The following is a 13851-nucleotide window of genomic DNA, read 5'->3' on the forward strand; positions in this document are numbered from 1 at the left end:
GCAGCTTAGTTTACTTCTCTCTGACAAGCGCTTTTATGTTTGTTTACGTCTAAAGAACGACTAAACTAACGCGTAAATATTGCGTCGCGGACCCGCTGTACTCCCGCGACTTTGATACGTATGAATGCGCTTCTCAATGGATTAGTTACTTTTATTGACTTTTTTCTACAATGACATGAGCTGTCATATTTCAGGCATGTCTTTTTTACGTCAGTGTAACCTGGATCATATTATGTTTGTCGCGGTTTTAACGTGGTGATATTTGAAGTATTACTGCGCACCGGTCATTGGACATACAGTACGTACTAAAACTTATCCGGGAAGCATTGGATTGCAAACTTGACATGAACTCTTACTGTGGATGAGCCGGCTTCAGGGGTGTTAAGTACTTGAAATAGCCTACTAGTTTTCTTTCGTTTATTATTATTATATATTTTTTTGTAAATTCTGTGTAATTTTTCTCAAGTACTGAATAAGGCAATCTTTAAATTTACACAGGAAAATGATTATTAATCCTAATATAACGTATTTTAAATATAAAACATACATAAAATAAATTTGTATCAGCTTTATGAGATAAATGATCTTGCTCTCGTGAATTTTAAAACTGAAAACAATTCAATTCATTTCTGTGCATATCAATGAATTCCAACTATAACATCTCTAAAGATAGAAAAACTGGTTTGTGACTATAGATAAGTCTAATTACTACTGTATACAAAATGTCAGGAAACTAAAAAAAAGATGCCACTATCTATATGTAATAATTTACAATCTTGTGTCCCAGAGACATCGAGTAAAACTGTCATGTAACAGGTTGATTTACAAATATTGTGCGTCAAAGTTACAAGGGCTGCACACTATTGATATTTTTTTTGGAGATAATTTTCTTCAAGTATGTTAAATTTAAACTCTAAATTCGAAACCTAAATTATTTAATCAACATGCATGTTTCACATGATTTCTGATCGTTGATCACCATCCACATGCGCATACACAGGCATTACCTTTTACATACCAGTTTTTCTGTTACCTGGATCGACCTAAAACATCTACTTTACATTTACTAAAACTTTTTGACGTATTAAAATCAACCAGTTATTGCGCAAACTATTTCAATGCACATTTGCGATATTCTGATAAATCTGGTATATTGTGCAGCATTAATAGTTAATAGTGCCTTTCAATATCATCAGTATATTTCTGATGTAACATATATAAAAACATATAGCTTGATGCTTAAATGTATACTTAAGTATAATATCTCTGTAGTTTTTACACCCCTGGCTGGTTTCACATAGATACATTATCTACCACCATGATTGGTTCTCCAGATTTGGTGGCCTTCACTAAAGAGCCCGATTTCGAAGATACACCCATCGATCCATTTGCGCTTCCAGAGGAACTGTCTGTACCCTCTTATACTGGTGACGGCACACCGTGGTCTAAGATGTCTAATGTGAAATTTAAAAAGGATTTTATCCTTTTAGCTGAGTTTTCCGAACAAGTTGGGCCCCAGCCTTTGCTTACAGTTCCTCATGAAACCAAAGCTTGTGGGACATTTGATTTGAACCACTTCTCCCTCCGAATTATGTCAGTGGACTATCAGACCTCCCTCACTGGCTCAGGGATCAACACCCCTAAACTGAACTTCATGGAGGACTCCAAAGTAGTTTTAGGAGATTCCAAAGAGGGAGTGTTTTCATACATACACCACTTCACGCTGTATGACCTGGAGGCTCGAGGGTTTGTGCGGCCTTTCTGCCTTGCCTACGTGTCGTCCGATGAGAATAAAATCATACAGCAATTTCAGCAGCTTTCTTCGGAGTTCTCCAAGGTTTCGGAATGTCTGAAAACGGGGAACAGAAAGAGCTTTGCAAATGAACTTGAAACCAAACTAAGGGATTTAGAGTATACAAGAGTTGTTTTACTTCGAGAGACTGAGGGAGAGAATGTAATGAACTCATCTGTTAAGTACACCAATGAAAGGGAATGGACGTTAAATGATATACCAACATTAGAGAGAGAAACAGAGAATGAGAAACTTAAAGACAAATCACTGTTACACAAAGAAGAAGTGAATGTTCAAGAGGAAGCTGGACATGCAAGACAGAAACTAGAGACACGAAATTGTACATTGCAGCTTGAAAGTGAAAATGCCTCAAATAACAGGTCTGCTGTGCTTATCAATAGAACAGAAGAACAGAAGGACAAGCTGAAGAAAGAGTACTGCTCAAAGCCAGTGGATAAAATAACAGAGGAACTGATGAATGTGGAGAAATCTATTCAAGAACATAACGGCCTTCTGAAACAAGTCACCTCCTACCCAACAAGAAAGCTCAGAGACTCTGACTTCTCTCCTTATGAACCGGACGACCTTCCTCATTCTCTGGAGCTTGACCTGGATGATTCTAGACCGCATGGTCAATTCTCCGGGCCAGTCCCAGATTGCAGTGTCATTCCTTACATGAACACACCCTTGCATTCTCCAAAGCTGATTGACACCACTTCATGTAGGAGATTTGACAGGCGCCTGAAAACTCTTGAGGAGTTGTGCGACGAGTACTTCCACCAACAGGCCTTACAGCAATTGCACTCCATTGAAAAGACATTCAGAGGAGACGCCAGTCATATCTACACAAACCAACTGTGCCAAAATCTGCTCCGCAATCTCAAATCCACAAATGTTTTGTTTGAGGATACTTACGACTCAGAAGATGCTGCAGGATTACAGCCAGGAAAAGCTGCCAGTCATTCATCAATCTATCAAGCGTCTTTTCTTCCAGCATCCACGATTCTGAGTGAACCTGTGAGTCTTGAATCATATGCCTCTTGTGTTGAAATGGTGCCTATAAAACTAGAGTTGGGTGGGAGTAGCCCATCTGTAACCTTATCAAGGACCTTAAGTGGTCCTTCTGATGAGAACCCACCCCTTTCATCTGAAGTACATGCAGAAATTGAAGACAATGGGGAAGTTTCGACACCAGATTGCGGTCATTCCCAAGATGCAGCTGTGATGAAGACCAGCATTAGCAGTGGAGACAGTATTGAGGTCTTGGGAACAGAAAAGTCCTTCAGGTCACAGTGTTCAAGTGTACCTAGCAATACAGCAATGCCAAAACCTGCACCCACCTGTACCACAGCAGCACCAGAGGGTCTAAAGCAAGCGAGGGCACCCACCGGGCGGACTTGCAGTGAGGACAGCATTGAAGTGCTTAGCACGACAGACTCATTCCTTCCTGAAGACCTGCGGGCTTCGTACCCATGCGCTATCGATGAGGAAAGCCTGGAGCAAGACACTGATGAGAAAGACTTGATGTCTCAAAACCAAAAGGACAAACAAGTTGAGTGTGTTGTGGATGAGTCACATGGTTGTCCATCAATAACTCTATCCCCACCAGACCCTGCTGTAACGTTCCCTTCTGATGATGACTGTCATGCATCATGTACCAATCTCTCCTTGTTGGAGGAACCCTGCCCGACAGTACGGGATGATTTATCCGACTGCTTTAGTTTTCGCAGCACCACGGCCTCAACAGCTTCTGACACTTTCTCCGCTTGTATTCATGGGGATAAAAGAGAAGGTGGGAGCAGACAGAGGTGTGGGCGAGTAGGACGGGCAGCATTGAAATTCCTGCGACAGTTTCCGTTTACAGTACACGCTGTGTTTAGCCTTCTGAGCGGACGTACGCTGGTAGTGCTAGGGAGTGAGGAGGGTACAGTAAGGCGACTGGTTGCGGCACTGTCCGTCTACACACCACATTCAAGTAGTTACAGAGAAAGTGTTCAACCTTGGATTTCAACACAGCTGCAGCTTACCGACCTGCTTAACTGGAAACTTATCGGATTCAACAGGTAAAAGTTTATCCAGGAGTGACACTATGCTGCTTTTTTAATCTTGTCCTAATGCACCTACTTGTTGTTTTCAAACGAACCCCAAAATCTTGATGAACTGGCTATATTTGAGTAGGTAATACTGTAGGTTGCAACTTAAAAGCTTGGTTAAGTACCACTGGCATACAGCATTAACGTTTGTTGCTTTGCCAATGGACAGAAAAGCAGATGCAAAAAAAGGTTAGGCTAGGTTGTTGAATCTGTAGAATTGACAAGTTTAAAATTTGTTTTGTTTCCTTCTAGGATGTGCTCTCCCACTCCAGGTTTTCCTCACTGTCTGGGCCATTATAGCCGATACATCAGTGTTCTGGACGCAGATCAAAAGACACTGCGATGTCCGACATATAGCGGTACTCTTATCAACCATCTGGTGGATCCAAGGAGCCACATTATACGAGGGAGCACCTACTTCTTGTTTGCTCAGAGTGTGCTAGGCAAGCTTGTTGCCAGAGCCTTCTTCTTAACGTTCTCGCATACTCTAAAAATGGGCACAAACTCTCGTAAGAGTACACAGACGGTGCGTTGTCTTGAACACCTTCACAGAGATGACAAGAAAATCCTGCACTATTTATCTGAGCTCATCAAACTGCATTTCACAGACGTTCCACCAAATGTCCTTCGATTCAGCTACACCGCCAACTCAGTATTCAAACTCTAAAAAAACCTAATTTACACTGAAACTAATCAATGTAAAGTGTGGTTTGATTGTTTGCCAGCATATTTTGTTTTTGCACATTTTTGACAGTGATCAACAGATTTTCTGCATGCTTTACAATATTACAGTAATACTCTTTTGTTACGAGCCCATTTGGTATCTAAAGCAAATCAATATTAAACAGCTTTGTATTAATGTACACTGCTGGATTGTGGACTGCTGTTTAAATTTCTTGTACTTTATTCATTGTGGATGTGCAGAGATTCTACAAATCTCTGCACATCCACAATGAATAAAGAATGTCATTTGTATTTAACAAGTTGGACAAAATAATTTTTAAAACCGCTACCACTAAAAGAAACTTGGAAAAAACTTGACAAATAGATTTTTTCTTGAAAATGTGAAATGTATAATAAAGTGTTTTATTTTAACAGCTTTGAAAATTGTAACAAAACTAGGTCATTACACAATTAACAAGAACAATTAATTACATCAGGAACACCTTCTCAGGGCCAAACTGAAAAAATATCATATCAAAATCTTCTCTGCATAAAATGATCCTCAAATTGTTTTGGGCCAAACATAATACCCTTAACGAAACGCAGCACAGTAAACATTCTCTTATTCAGGGTGTGGGTAAGCCGCTTTGAGTTGAATTTGTTGCAGAATTTGGCATTTTTCTTTACTAAGACTAGCGATCTGAAAGAGAAAGACAAATCAATTTTGCAGATTGGAAATGCATTTTCATCGAAAAAGTCCACAATATTAATTATGACGACGTGATACAATCACAAATCTTCAGTAATACAAAGGAAGTGGTGTGATGTACTCAACAAACGTCATAAAAAATTGAGTCTACAGCAGCGGTTCTCAACTCTGGCCCGCGAGATCCACTTTCCTGCCGAGTTTAGCCCCAACTCTGATAAAACGCCTGAAGAGGCTAATCAGTAACTTCAGGAACAGACGCGTTCAACTTAATGCTGGGCTGCGCAGATTGTTTGGCATATTGCATTAAAGTAACACGAGAGCGATTCAAATGCGTACCGAGCAATCCGCACTTGAATCGCTATTCAATTCAATTTTATTTATATAGCGGTACTTAATTGTCCTACGCTGATAGATTTGCGCAGCGCCGCATTAAGTTGAACGCCTCTATTCCTAAAGACGCTGATTAGCTTGTTCCGGTGTTTTATATCAGAGTTGTGGCTAAACACGGCAGGAAAATGGATCTCTCGGGACAGAGTTGAGAACCACTGGTCTACAGGTTAAGATTACATCAAAACATGAATTAAGCGAAGAGATTCTTACATTACATTCAAGATACGTCCTCAAGCTGTTCTGCCAAGGGAAGTGCACTCTGGAATCACAAATAAATCCATTTAAATGCAATTTCGTGGTATGTTTAAACAGTTATCCAATCCATAGATTCAAGAGGCCATCATGTGTCAATCCCCAGTAGTTTTTTAGGTTTAAAATAATCAACATGTTCCAATCAATCAACCAACCAATCCATATTCTGTAGTCAATTAGCACTCACTGTATGATTTTTATTCATCTACATCAGTCTGTAATGTAAAAAAACAAGACAATAATCAAGAGCATGTGTGAAATAACATTGACTGTGGCTTCTTACTCGTTCCATGTAGCAAGTAGTGTGTTGGTGGGATACGCGGTGGCGGTTAGGACAATGTCGTTCTCCAGGAAGAACAAACAGAGGAAGTAGGAAATCAGGGAATGGTCCGATTCACTCCGTTTGCTATTATAAAAAAATAAACACAGAATCAAATTCAATTGTAGTTTAATTGGTAGAGCATTAAGTCGTATCCAGTACAGCTCAAATTGTCACAAAATTAAATCACTATTCCATAAAAATGTGTGTTGGGCCGTACCTTTGGTATTGATCACGAGACAGTTCCTCCACAACACAACACAGGAGATAGTGCAGCACGTCTGGTCTCACCAAAAGGCCAAAGTACAACGTGCGAAGAGCCCAGCGGTTAAACTGAATGCGAAATACAAGCGATTATGCAAATTAATATATGCAAATAACTGTATTCCTAAATATTATTTAGGAATTTAACAACACGTAGTCTGAATTTAGACAAAGTAATTAGTAGAGTGTAAACGTTGAGTAGAATTTGTGGTACGTAAACAAAAATGAATCACCCTGAAAGACAAGATGACGGTCAGGACGGGGCTGAATTGCGAGTGTAATATTCGCAGTACCAATGCCTGAGTGGCCAGCAACAGCCTCGCCTGGTCAGGATAGCCCTAAAAAGACCAACACCGGACATTACATACTGCACCAATGAGGAAAAACTACACAGAATATTTCAGGAATAACCGATATCTAAGCTACTGGTCGACAGATTTATCTTGACCAGCCTTATTATAATATTTGAAATTTAGCGATCATCAGCAGCCATTTTCTGCAAATTCAGATAAAAAACAATGTTTTTATTTGGAATTTGGAAGAAATGTTGCCCGTAGTTCAAAGAGAGAAACATAAATGATCATATTACCTAAACACATACTGTACCCTATAAATAGTACATTCAGAACAACTGAAAACAATGTTAGAGTGGTCTCTTAAAGCTAGTTTGTAAAAACCGCCGCTCGAGGGCGCACGATCAAAACAACAATGGCGTAGCGTGATGACGCTGTGAAGGAGAGTGGAATGATGGGATCTGTTGTCTTCAACTCCACGGCTGATGGCCATCAATCAGACGGGAATGAGAAATCATGTTAGCGGATGAAGTAAACAAATAAAATTTTATAAATGTTGTGTATAATTGTGGTCCATAAATAAGTGACTGCTCGAAACAAGCTAGTGGCTTGCTAGACGCTAGACACTACTTCTGCATTTGTCCACGACACTTGTCATGCGGTTTCCACATCAGTAAAGGCGTTAACAAAGGGGAACGCAGATATGACGCCATTGACAGGTGACTGCACAGCCCCGTGTCACTGTTTAGAATGACGATTTGCTCACGATTTACAAGTAGTTGGAAACATTTGAGATATTGTAAGTACTCAGCTAAACAAAATATATAACACTGGCCTAGTGGTTTCTGGATATTTTACTGCAAAATTGTTACAAACTGTACCTTTAATCTTTCCTAAGCTGTATTTGTGATTTGATGCAAAACATTTTAGCAAAATCTGTTTTAGTTTTGCTTGAATTTCCAAAAGGTAGAAAACAATGAAATAGCCAGACGTCATTTTTTAAAATACTTAAATCAATGTTAATGAACTTTACAGCTATTTATTTATTTTAGCTCAAATTTAACTTCTTGTCCCTATTTTGCAATCTATTTCTTTGAACAAAAATGTTAGTCAACCCCCAATCAATTTATTTGTTTTTTTAACGCCATATCAGCACTTAAAGCAAACTTATTCCTGATACAATTAAACTTTACAACAGGATATTATATACAATAACTACTATACTTAAAACAATGTAGAAAACATACAGTAAAAATATACTAATACACAGTGAAAAATAAATAGTATTTATAGAAGTTCTTTCATTTTAATACTTGAATAGAAACCCAAGATCCTGTCAGCAGATGTCTTTTTAAAAATGTCTGTTAATGTAAGCTCTGAAAAAAAAACGTTGTCTGGTATTATTTAAACCAGGACATTCCAACAGAATGTGTTTCACAGTCAATGGAATTTTACAAAACTAACTCAAATTGTTGGTTCTTCAAAATATTCATGTAATTTATTATGGTCACAGTCATTCCATTCGCCACTTTTTAAAAATATACATATAAAATGTTGGTTTTACATCTGATCATATTCTGTCATTCTAAGTCCAAGTGCTCAAACCCCAATCAAAGATTTAGGGAAAGAAAAACATGACTCACATTCTCAAAGGTTTTGGGAATCTCTATTTCAGAAGTGGCCGTCAGCTCTTGCAGAATTGAACTGGCGATGCCTCTGGTCACCTGAACAAAAACACACTACCAGGTAACTAGTTCTGTTTCGTCACATCAGTGTGTTCACAAAGCCTCTCCACACCCAATAATAAGCACTTCACACAAACACTCACCATCTGAAAGTTGGCATCAGGCTCATCATAGAACGCGGCGACAACAAGCCCGTCCTGAGCGATGTGACTGCAACTGACTACACTGAGTAAATACACCCAGCTCTCAGTCTACAACAAAACCACGCAGACACAACCGCCATGACAAAAGACACTTGCTCTCCTAAATATTAGACATGAACCATTCATTTTACCTACATGTGAAAAAACAGCATTGTTACAGTTCAGAACCCTCAGAGCAAACTTCAGCACCTCCATCCCCTTCAGCAAATTTGAACCTTGAGTGAACGCAGAGAAAATCACAAACTTAAGTGAAATTGTTGCTCTGTAGAGACAATTAAATAAAGAAAATGTGATCCTTATCTCCTACTCCACTTAAAAACAAAGCATTGACATAGTGTTAGGTATGATACTACCTATATTGTGTTCTGTTGAATCAAATTTCATCGGCTTGAATTATACAAACTTGAAAAAAGTAATCTGCAACATGAAGTTAAGGAAATAGATTTTTTTTGGTAGATTTTAATATGCAAATAAGAACGCTTACAACTCTGTACCTTCAACAGGTGTCCACTCAGCGGCCAATAAATGATCGGGCATGATTGTATTGACATTTCGTGAATCAGATTGTGGATTTTCTATCTTGGGGGCGTGGCCTGATGTGAAAATTCTGAGGTAAGCTCTGAACTGTGGGGGTGTGAGTCTGGAGGCGGGGCAAGGTGCACAGGGCACTGGTGATAACAGAGCATTAACAGCCGCGCTGTATTCTCCAACCTGCACACATACAAAAACACAACCAAAATTCATTTGATACCCCAATGCATTTCCATTTGTTGAATATTTTTTATAATATGACCATGAATGCGTGGCTTTATGATAACATAAAAAATGCTTACATGAATGTAAAAATAATGAAGGTAGATTTTATTCCATCATACCTTGCATAGATAGAGAGGAACTAAGTCTTTGAGTCTCTGTAGCCTAAAAACAAAAGAAATATCAACTGAATATGTCACTGCTAATAAGAATAACAGTATTCAGAGTTATCTGACATCATGCTGCGACACTCACTGGGGGATATTGTGGCTTTTAACAACCTTGAGGTACCGAGCCAGCTCACGATACCTAAAACACACACACAAAAACTAAATTTAGGATTTAAACATGTTTTACATTTTAATTTAACTAACTAACTCACAGAATCATCTCTCAATTATAGACCCACAGAGAACCTGAAGAGCTTTTCCTGTTTTCTGTGCTGCTTGTATTAGAAGAATGTACTTAAAGGGATAGTTCACCCAAAAATAAAAAAATCTGTCATTTACTCACCCTCAAACCTGTATGACTTTCTTTCTTCCTCAGAACACAAAAGAAGATATTTTGAAGAATGTTGTGAAACCGAACAGCAACCCATTCACTTCCATAGTATGGACACAAAACCAATGCAAGTCAATGGGTACCGTCGCTGTATGGTTTCACAAAATTCTTCAAAATATCTTCCTTTGTGTTCTGCAGAAGAAAGAAAGTCACACAGGATTGAAATAACAAGATGACAGAAGAATCAAAAGAATCTGTCATTATTATAACCTCAACGCATGTGTGTGCCATCCAGTTTTTTAACAGCCCATGCCTTACAATGTCAATGGTTGTCAAGCTCAAAAAGTAACCACAAAAAAGTAAAATCAGACAACATTGACTTTTGTTCCTTGCACAAAGTTATCCCGTGACTTTTGAAGATTTAGCATGGAGAAATATGCTGCATCTTTTTGTCACTGTTTGGCAGGTACTGCAATATATTAAAAAAATGGTCTGAAATTTCTACTCTGTGTGTCCTACAGAAAATAAATAAAAGTAGACAACACATAGGTGAGTTAACAGAAATTTAACAAAACATTCCTTTAATAAATAAGCATGATGCATAAATGCCTAGAAATTAAGTGAATAATGCATGTTGAAGTTCTGAATGAATGATGGATATTTAAGCTCTTTAGTAATCCAGTGTGCATTGTATACCTGCAGGTTCCCTGTAGGCTTTCATAATGAGTGAATCGCGCTAAACATGTAACATTAAAGTCTGTGTTATTCTTTACAAATCACAGATAAAGCATTAGAATATTTAATAGCATTAAAATTCAGATTACTTGTTAAGTTGTTCAAGTCTACAGACTCGAGCTTCGATCAAGCCCAGAGGTTCCGACAAGATTTCAAGCCTTCGACCTTTGACGTGTCTCTCTCCAGAGATGTTCTGACCCTTTATCACGGCAGAGAGCAAGGGATCATCCCATGGCAGCACGTGCAGACTGCAGCCAGTAAAAAGACGGTTAATTCAATTTGTAGCCACAGAATAGATCAGGAACAGGTTACTTGTGGTATTCCAAAAACAGCAGGTTTAACTAAAACACTATGTGTAGTACGCATGCATGTGTCTTTACCTTTTTGGCAATGGGGAGACCACGAGTAGAGGAAGCCTCTGGTAAAAAGCCTCTAGCTGCTTTGCGAAGGAACTGGAAAAATCACAGCTGACTAAAAGCATCCACACTTTTGTTATAATTCTGGAAGATAAAAGCACAAAGAGATGGTTTATCAGTAACTCAAAAGCAACTAAAAGAAAACAAGTTTTGTAAAAATACCGTACCTCCATTGCAGCAATGTCACAGCATCAGACACGGCAAAAGCAGCGTGTGTATTTCTGCAAAGTAGACATGACGTGTCAAGATGGCGTACATGTGAAAAAAGACATGTTATCTACACAAGTGTGCATGCATGTGTTACCCAGGAGCGGTGTGACTGATGAAGATCTTGACTGCCCCTAACAGCATTACGATACAAGCCTTTGGATTCTCCTTCATTGCTTCTTGCAAAAACATCTGGATGTGCTGACTCACAGGAGAGTAACTACAAAGAACAAAAATGTAAGCATAGCGTGAATGGGACGAACAGGTTTCATGTTTTTTAGATCTAATTATGTCACTTAGAAAGGCCCTTTAGAGCTACATAAGACATTGACATGTTTGTCAGAAGTTTTTAAAGGAGTCATATGACACGGCTAAAACGAATATTATCGTTTGTTTTAGATGTAATGCAATGTGTATACACGATTTAAGGTTCTGTATTTTCCACATACCGTGCATGTTTGTATCTACTCTTTGCCCCGCCTCTCTGAAACTCTGATTTTTTTTACAAAGCTCATCGCACTGAAAAGCGAGGTGTGCTATGATTGGCCAGTTAACCGGTGCGTAGTGATTGGTGGAATACTGCAAGCGTGTGACGGAAATGTAACGCCTCTTACCATATTTGGAACATCACGTTCCAGAGCAATTCTACTGACAGGTACGCCCACCTTACTTGCGTATACATTTGGGCGGTCTTAGTCGAATCATACCACGAACTGACGTAGATTTGTGGGGGTGTGGTTACACGAGGCGTTTCAGGCAGGTCTGGGTGAGCATTCGCTTTTAGATAGAATGCGTCTTTTGCACTTTAATGTTTGCAATTTTACGTGTCAAATACATGCATGGGCAACTTATAACACACCAAAGACACAGAAAAACACGTGTTCGCTCCATATGACCCCTTTAAATAAACCATCGATCATTCAGATAATACCGTAAAATGATATTTTAAATAATATAATAAAATAAGAATGTGAATCAATTTAATATTAATATGCATTTTTAATTACAGATCGAAAAATAAGAGGTCGCGTACTCGAACGACAAAACCTTCAAGTGATGTTTCTGACACCCTTTGCATCCCGCCTGAATCACAGTGTTATCGTTGATGCAGTGACAGTTGCACCGACAGCTCACAGATGTCTTTTGAGGCCCGCACCCCATCATAAACACTGCATAATTCATCGCCAAACTGCCAGCAAACTTCTTCAGAGATGTCTCTGCCACACACACACACTTTAAGGTTTATGGCTGGCACAGGTGATTTTACAAACAGCATATAGCAGTAAGAGAGAGAATAAAACTTGGGAGTTTAATTCAGCAAAACAGAACACACCGGCATGCCGTAAGTCCGAATCCATATCCAGCGGGTCGAAGGCGAAGTTGAGCTCGTGCAGATATCCCATGAGGCTTTTATAACGGAGTGCCTTCCAATACATGCTGTGCTTGTGTGCATTACAGTGGCAAATGCCAGGGGTGGTCCAGAACTCACACTATTGTACACAAACGTGGACTTGCTTTTAGTTTGGTATTAAATCGGATGTCAAATATAAAACTTTTTTTCACATACCATGTGAAGACATTAAATAATGAATGAAAATGACACTATGATAAGAACAGACTTCATATGTCATTTGAAATGAAGTGTGTTTTAACATAAAGTCTGAATATAAATGTGATACAACTGTGAATACTCACCATGGAGACCTGCTTGTCACAGACATAGCAGAAACATTGATCGCAGTACTTTGCATTTTGTTGTAGAGGCCCGGAGAGGTCCTGCTCGGCACGGCTAGAAGAATGACGACTTATAAACACTTACAAGAACTTAAAGACGCAGCACAAGTTCTCCAGAAAAAGACATTACAATAATACTAACCAGAAATGTAGTGTGCAGTCATATCTCGCATGTGGGAGCACAGTTCCAGTCTGGGTGTATGTTATTGCCAAATCCTCATCTACCTGCTCAATGTGTTTTGATATTTCTGAGATCAGAACAAAAAACAGAGAAACAGATTCATGACCAACTAACACTGCTGTTCATGATAACATTACATTATATGACTACAATGATCGCACCAGATCAACAGGCAATACCACGGTACTGCTATATACCATGGTATTTTTATTGTATTATGAACTTCCCTGTGCAAAACAACATGACTTTCCACTGTATATTATGGTAAAAACATGGTATTACCATGGTAGTGTCAGTATTCGTTTCGTACCGGTTTCGTTATTTTCATTTTCAACAAACAACACTGAGGAATCGTTGAGCGTCATTGATTCATCAGCGTCATCGTCGTCTTCATCGCTTAAAATAATGATCGGTATGTTTTCCTCCATCCTACAAAACACGACAGAAGATTAGAGTAAACGATCATAAACATTAAACGTGTCGTTGTCTCTTAAATTAAAACTTACGTGATTTTTAGCATTACTCCTCCGTCAAATTGCATGACTGCGCGCGCACGTTCGAATTGGCGCTTCTTCCGATCACGTGATTCTGACAATGCGGAAGTGCTGTTAGTTTTTCAGATTTGTATTATAATAAAAATACCAACGTTAGAGAACGAACA

General features: G+C 38.9%; 2 protein-coding genes across 3 annotated transcripts; one reads left to right on the forward strand and one right to left on the reverse strand.

Moving 5' to 3' along the window:
• The first annotated feature begins 621 nt into the window (after positions 1–621).
• Positions 622–4822, forward strand: smcr8b (Smith-Magenis syndrome chromosome region, candidate 8b). The gene is made up of 2 exons (XM_057332718.1): positions 622–3855; positions 4138–4822. The coding sequence occupies exons 1-2, from the start codon at positions 1319–1321 to the stop codon at positions 4550–4552; spliced, it is 2952 nt and encodes a 983-aa protein (XP_057188701.1). The 5' UTR covers positions 622–1318; the 3' UTR covers positions 4553–4822.
• Positions 4823–4974: 152 nt separating this feature from the next.
• zgc:112980 (uncharacterized protein LOC503706 homolog) lies at positions 4975–13767 on the reverse strand. Of its 2 annotated transcripts, none has more exons than XM_057332720.1 (21): positions 13697–13767; positions 13473–13619; positions 13152–13257; positions 12971–13064; positions 12609–12765; positions 12309–12492; positions 11373–11495; positions 11236–11289; positions 11033–11152; positions 10742–10900; positions 9672–9725; positions 9539–9581; positions 9158–9374; positions 8799–8878; positions 8604–8711; positions 8419–8499; positions 6716–6820; positions 6439–6551; positions 6183–6305; positions 5858–5906; positions 4975–5248 (listed from the first exon to the last, which is right to left on the reverse strand). In XM_057332720.1, the coding sequence occupies exons 4-21, from the start codon at positions 12971–12973 to the stop codon at positions 5171–5173; spliced, it is 1851 nt and encodes a 616-aa protein (XP_057188703.1). In that variant the 5' UTR covers positions 12974–13064; positions 13152–13257; positions 13473–13619; positions 13697–13767; the 3' UTR covers positions 4975–5170. The 2 variants fall into 2 exon arrangements, with proteins under 2 accessions (XP_057188703.1, XP_057188702.1); XM_057332719.1 differs by having other exon boundaries at positions 4976–5248; positions 13501–13619; positions 13697–13761.
• Positions 13768–13851: the final 84 nt, after the last annotated feature.

The sequence above is a fragment of the Triplophysa rosa genome, linkage group LG4 (assembly GCF_024868665.1).
Source record: "Triplophysa rosa linkage group LG4, Trosa_1v2, whole genome shotgun sequence".
Lineage (NCBI taxonomy): Eukaryota > Metazoa > Chordata > Actinopteri > Cypriniformes > Nemacheilidae > Triplophysa > Triplophysa rosa.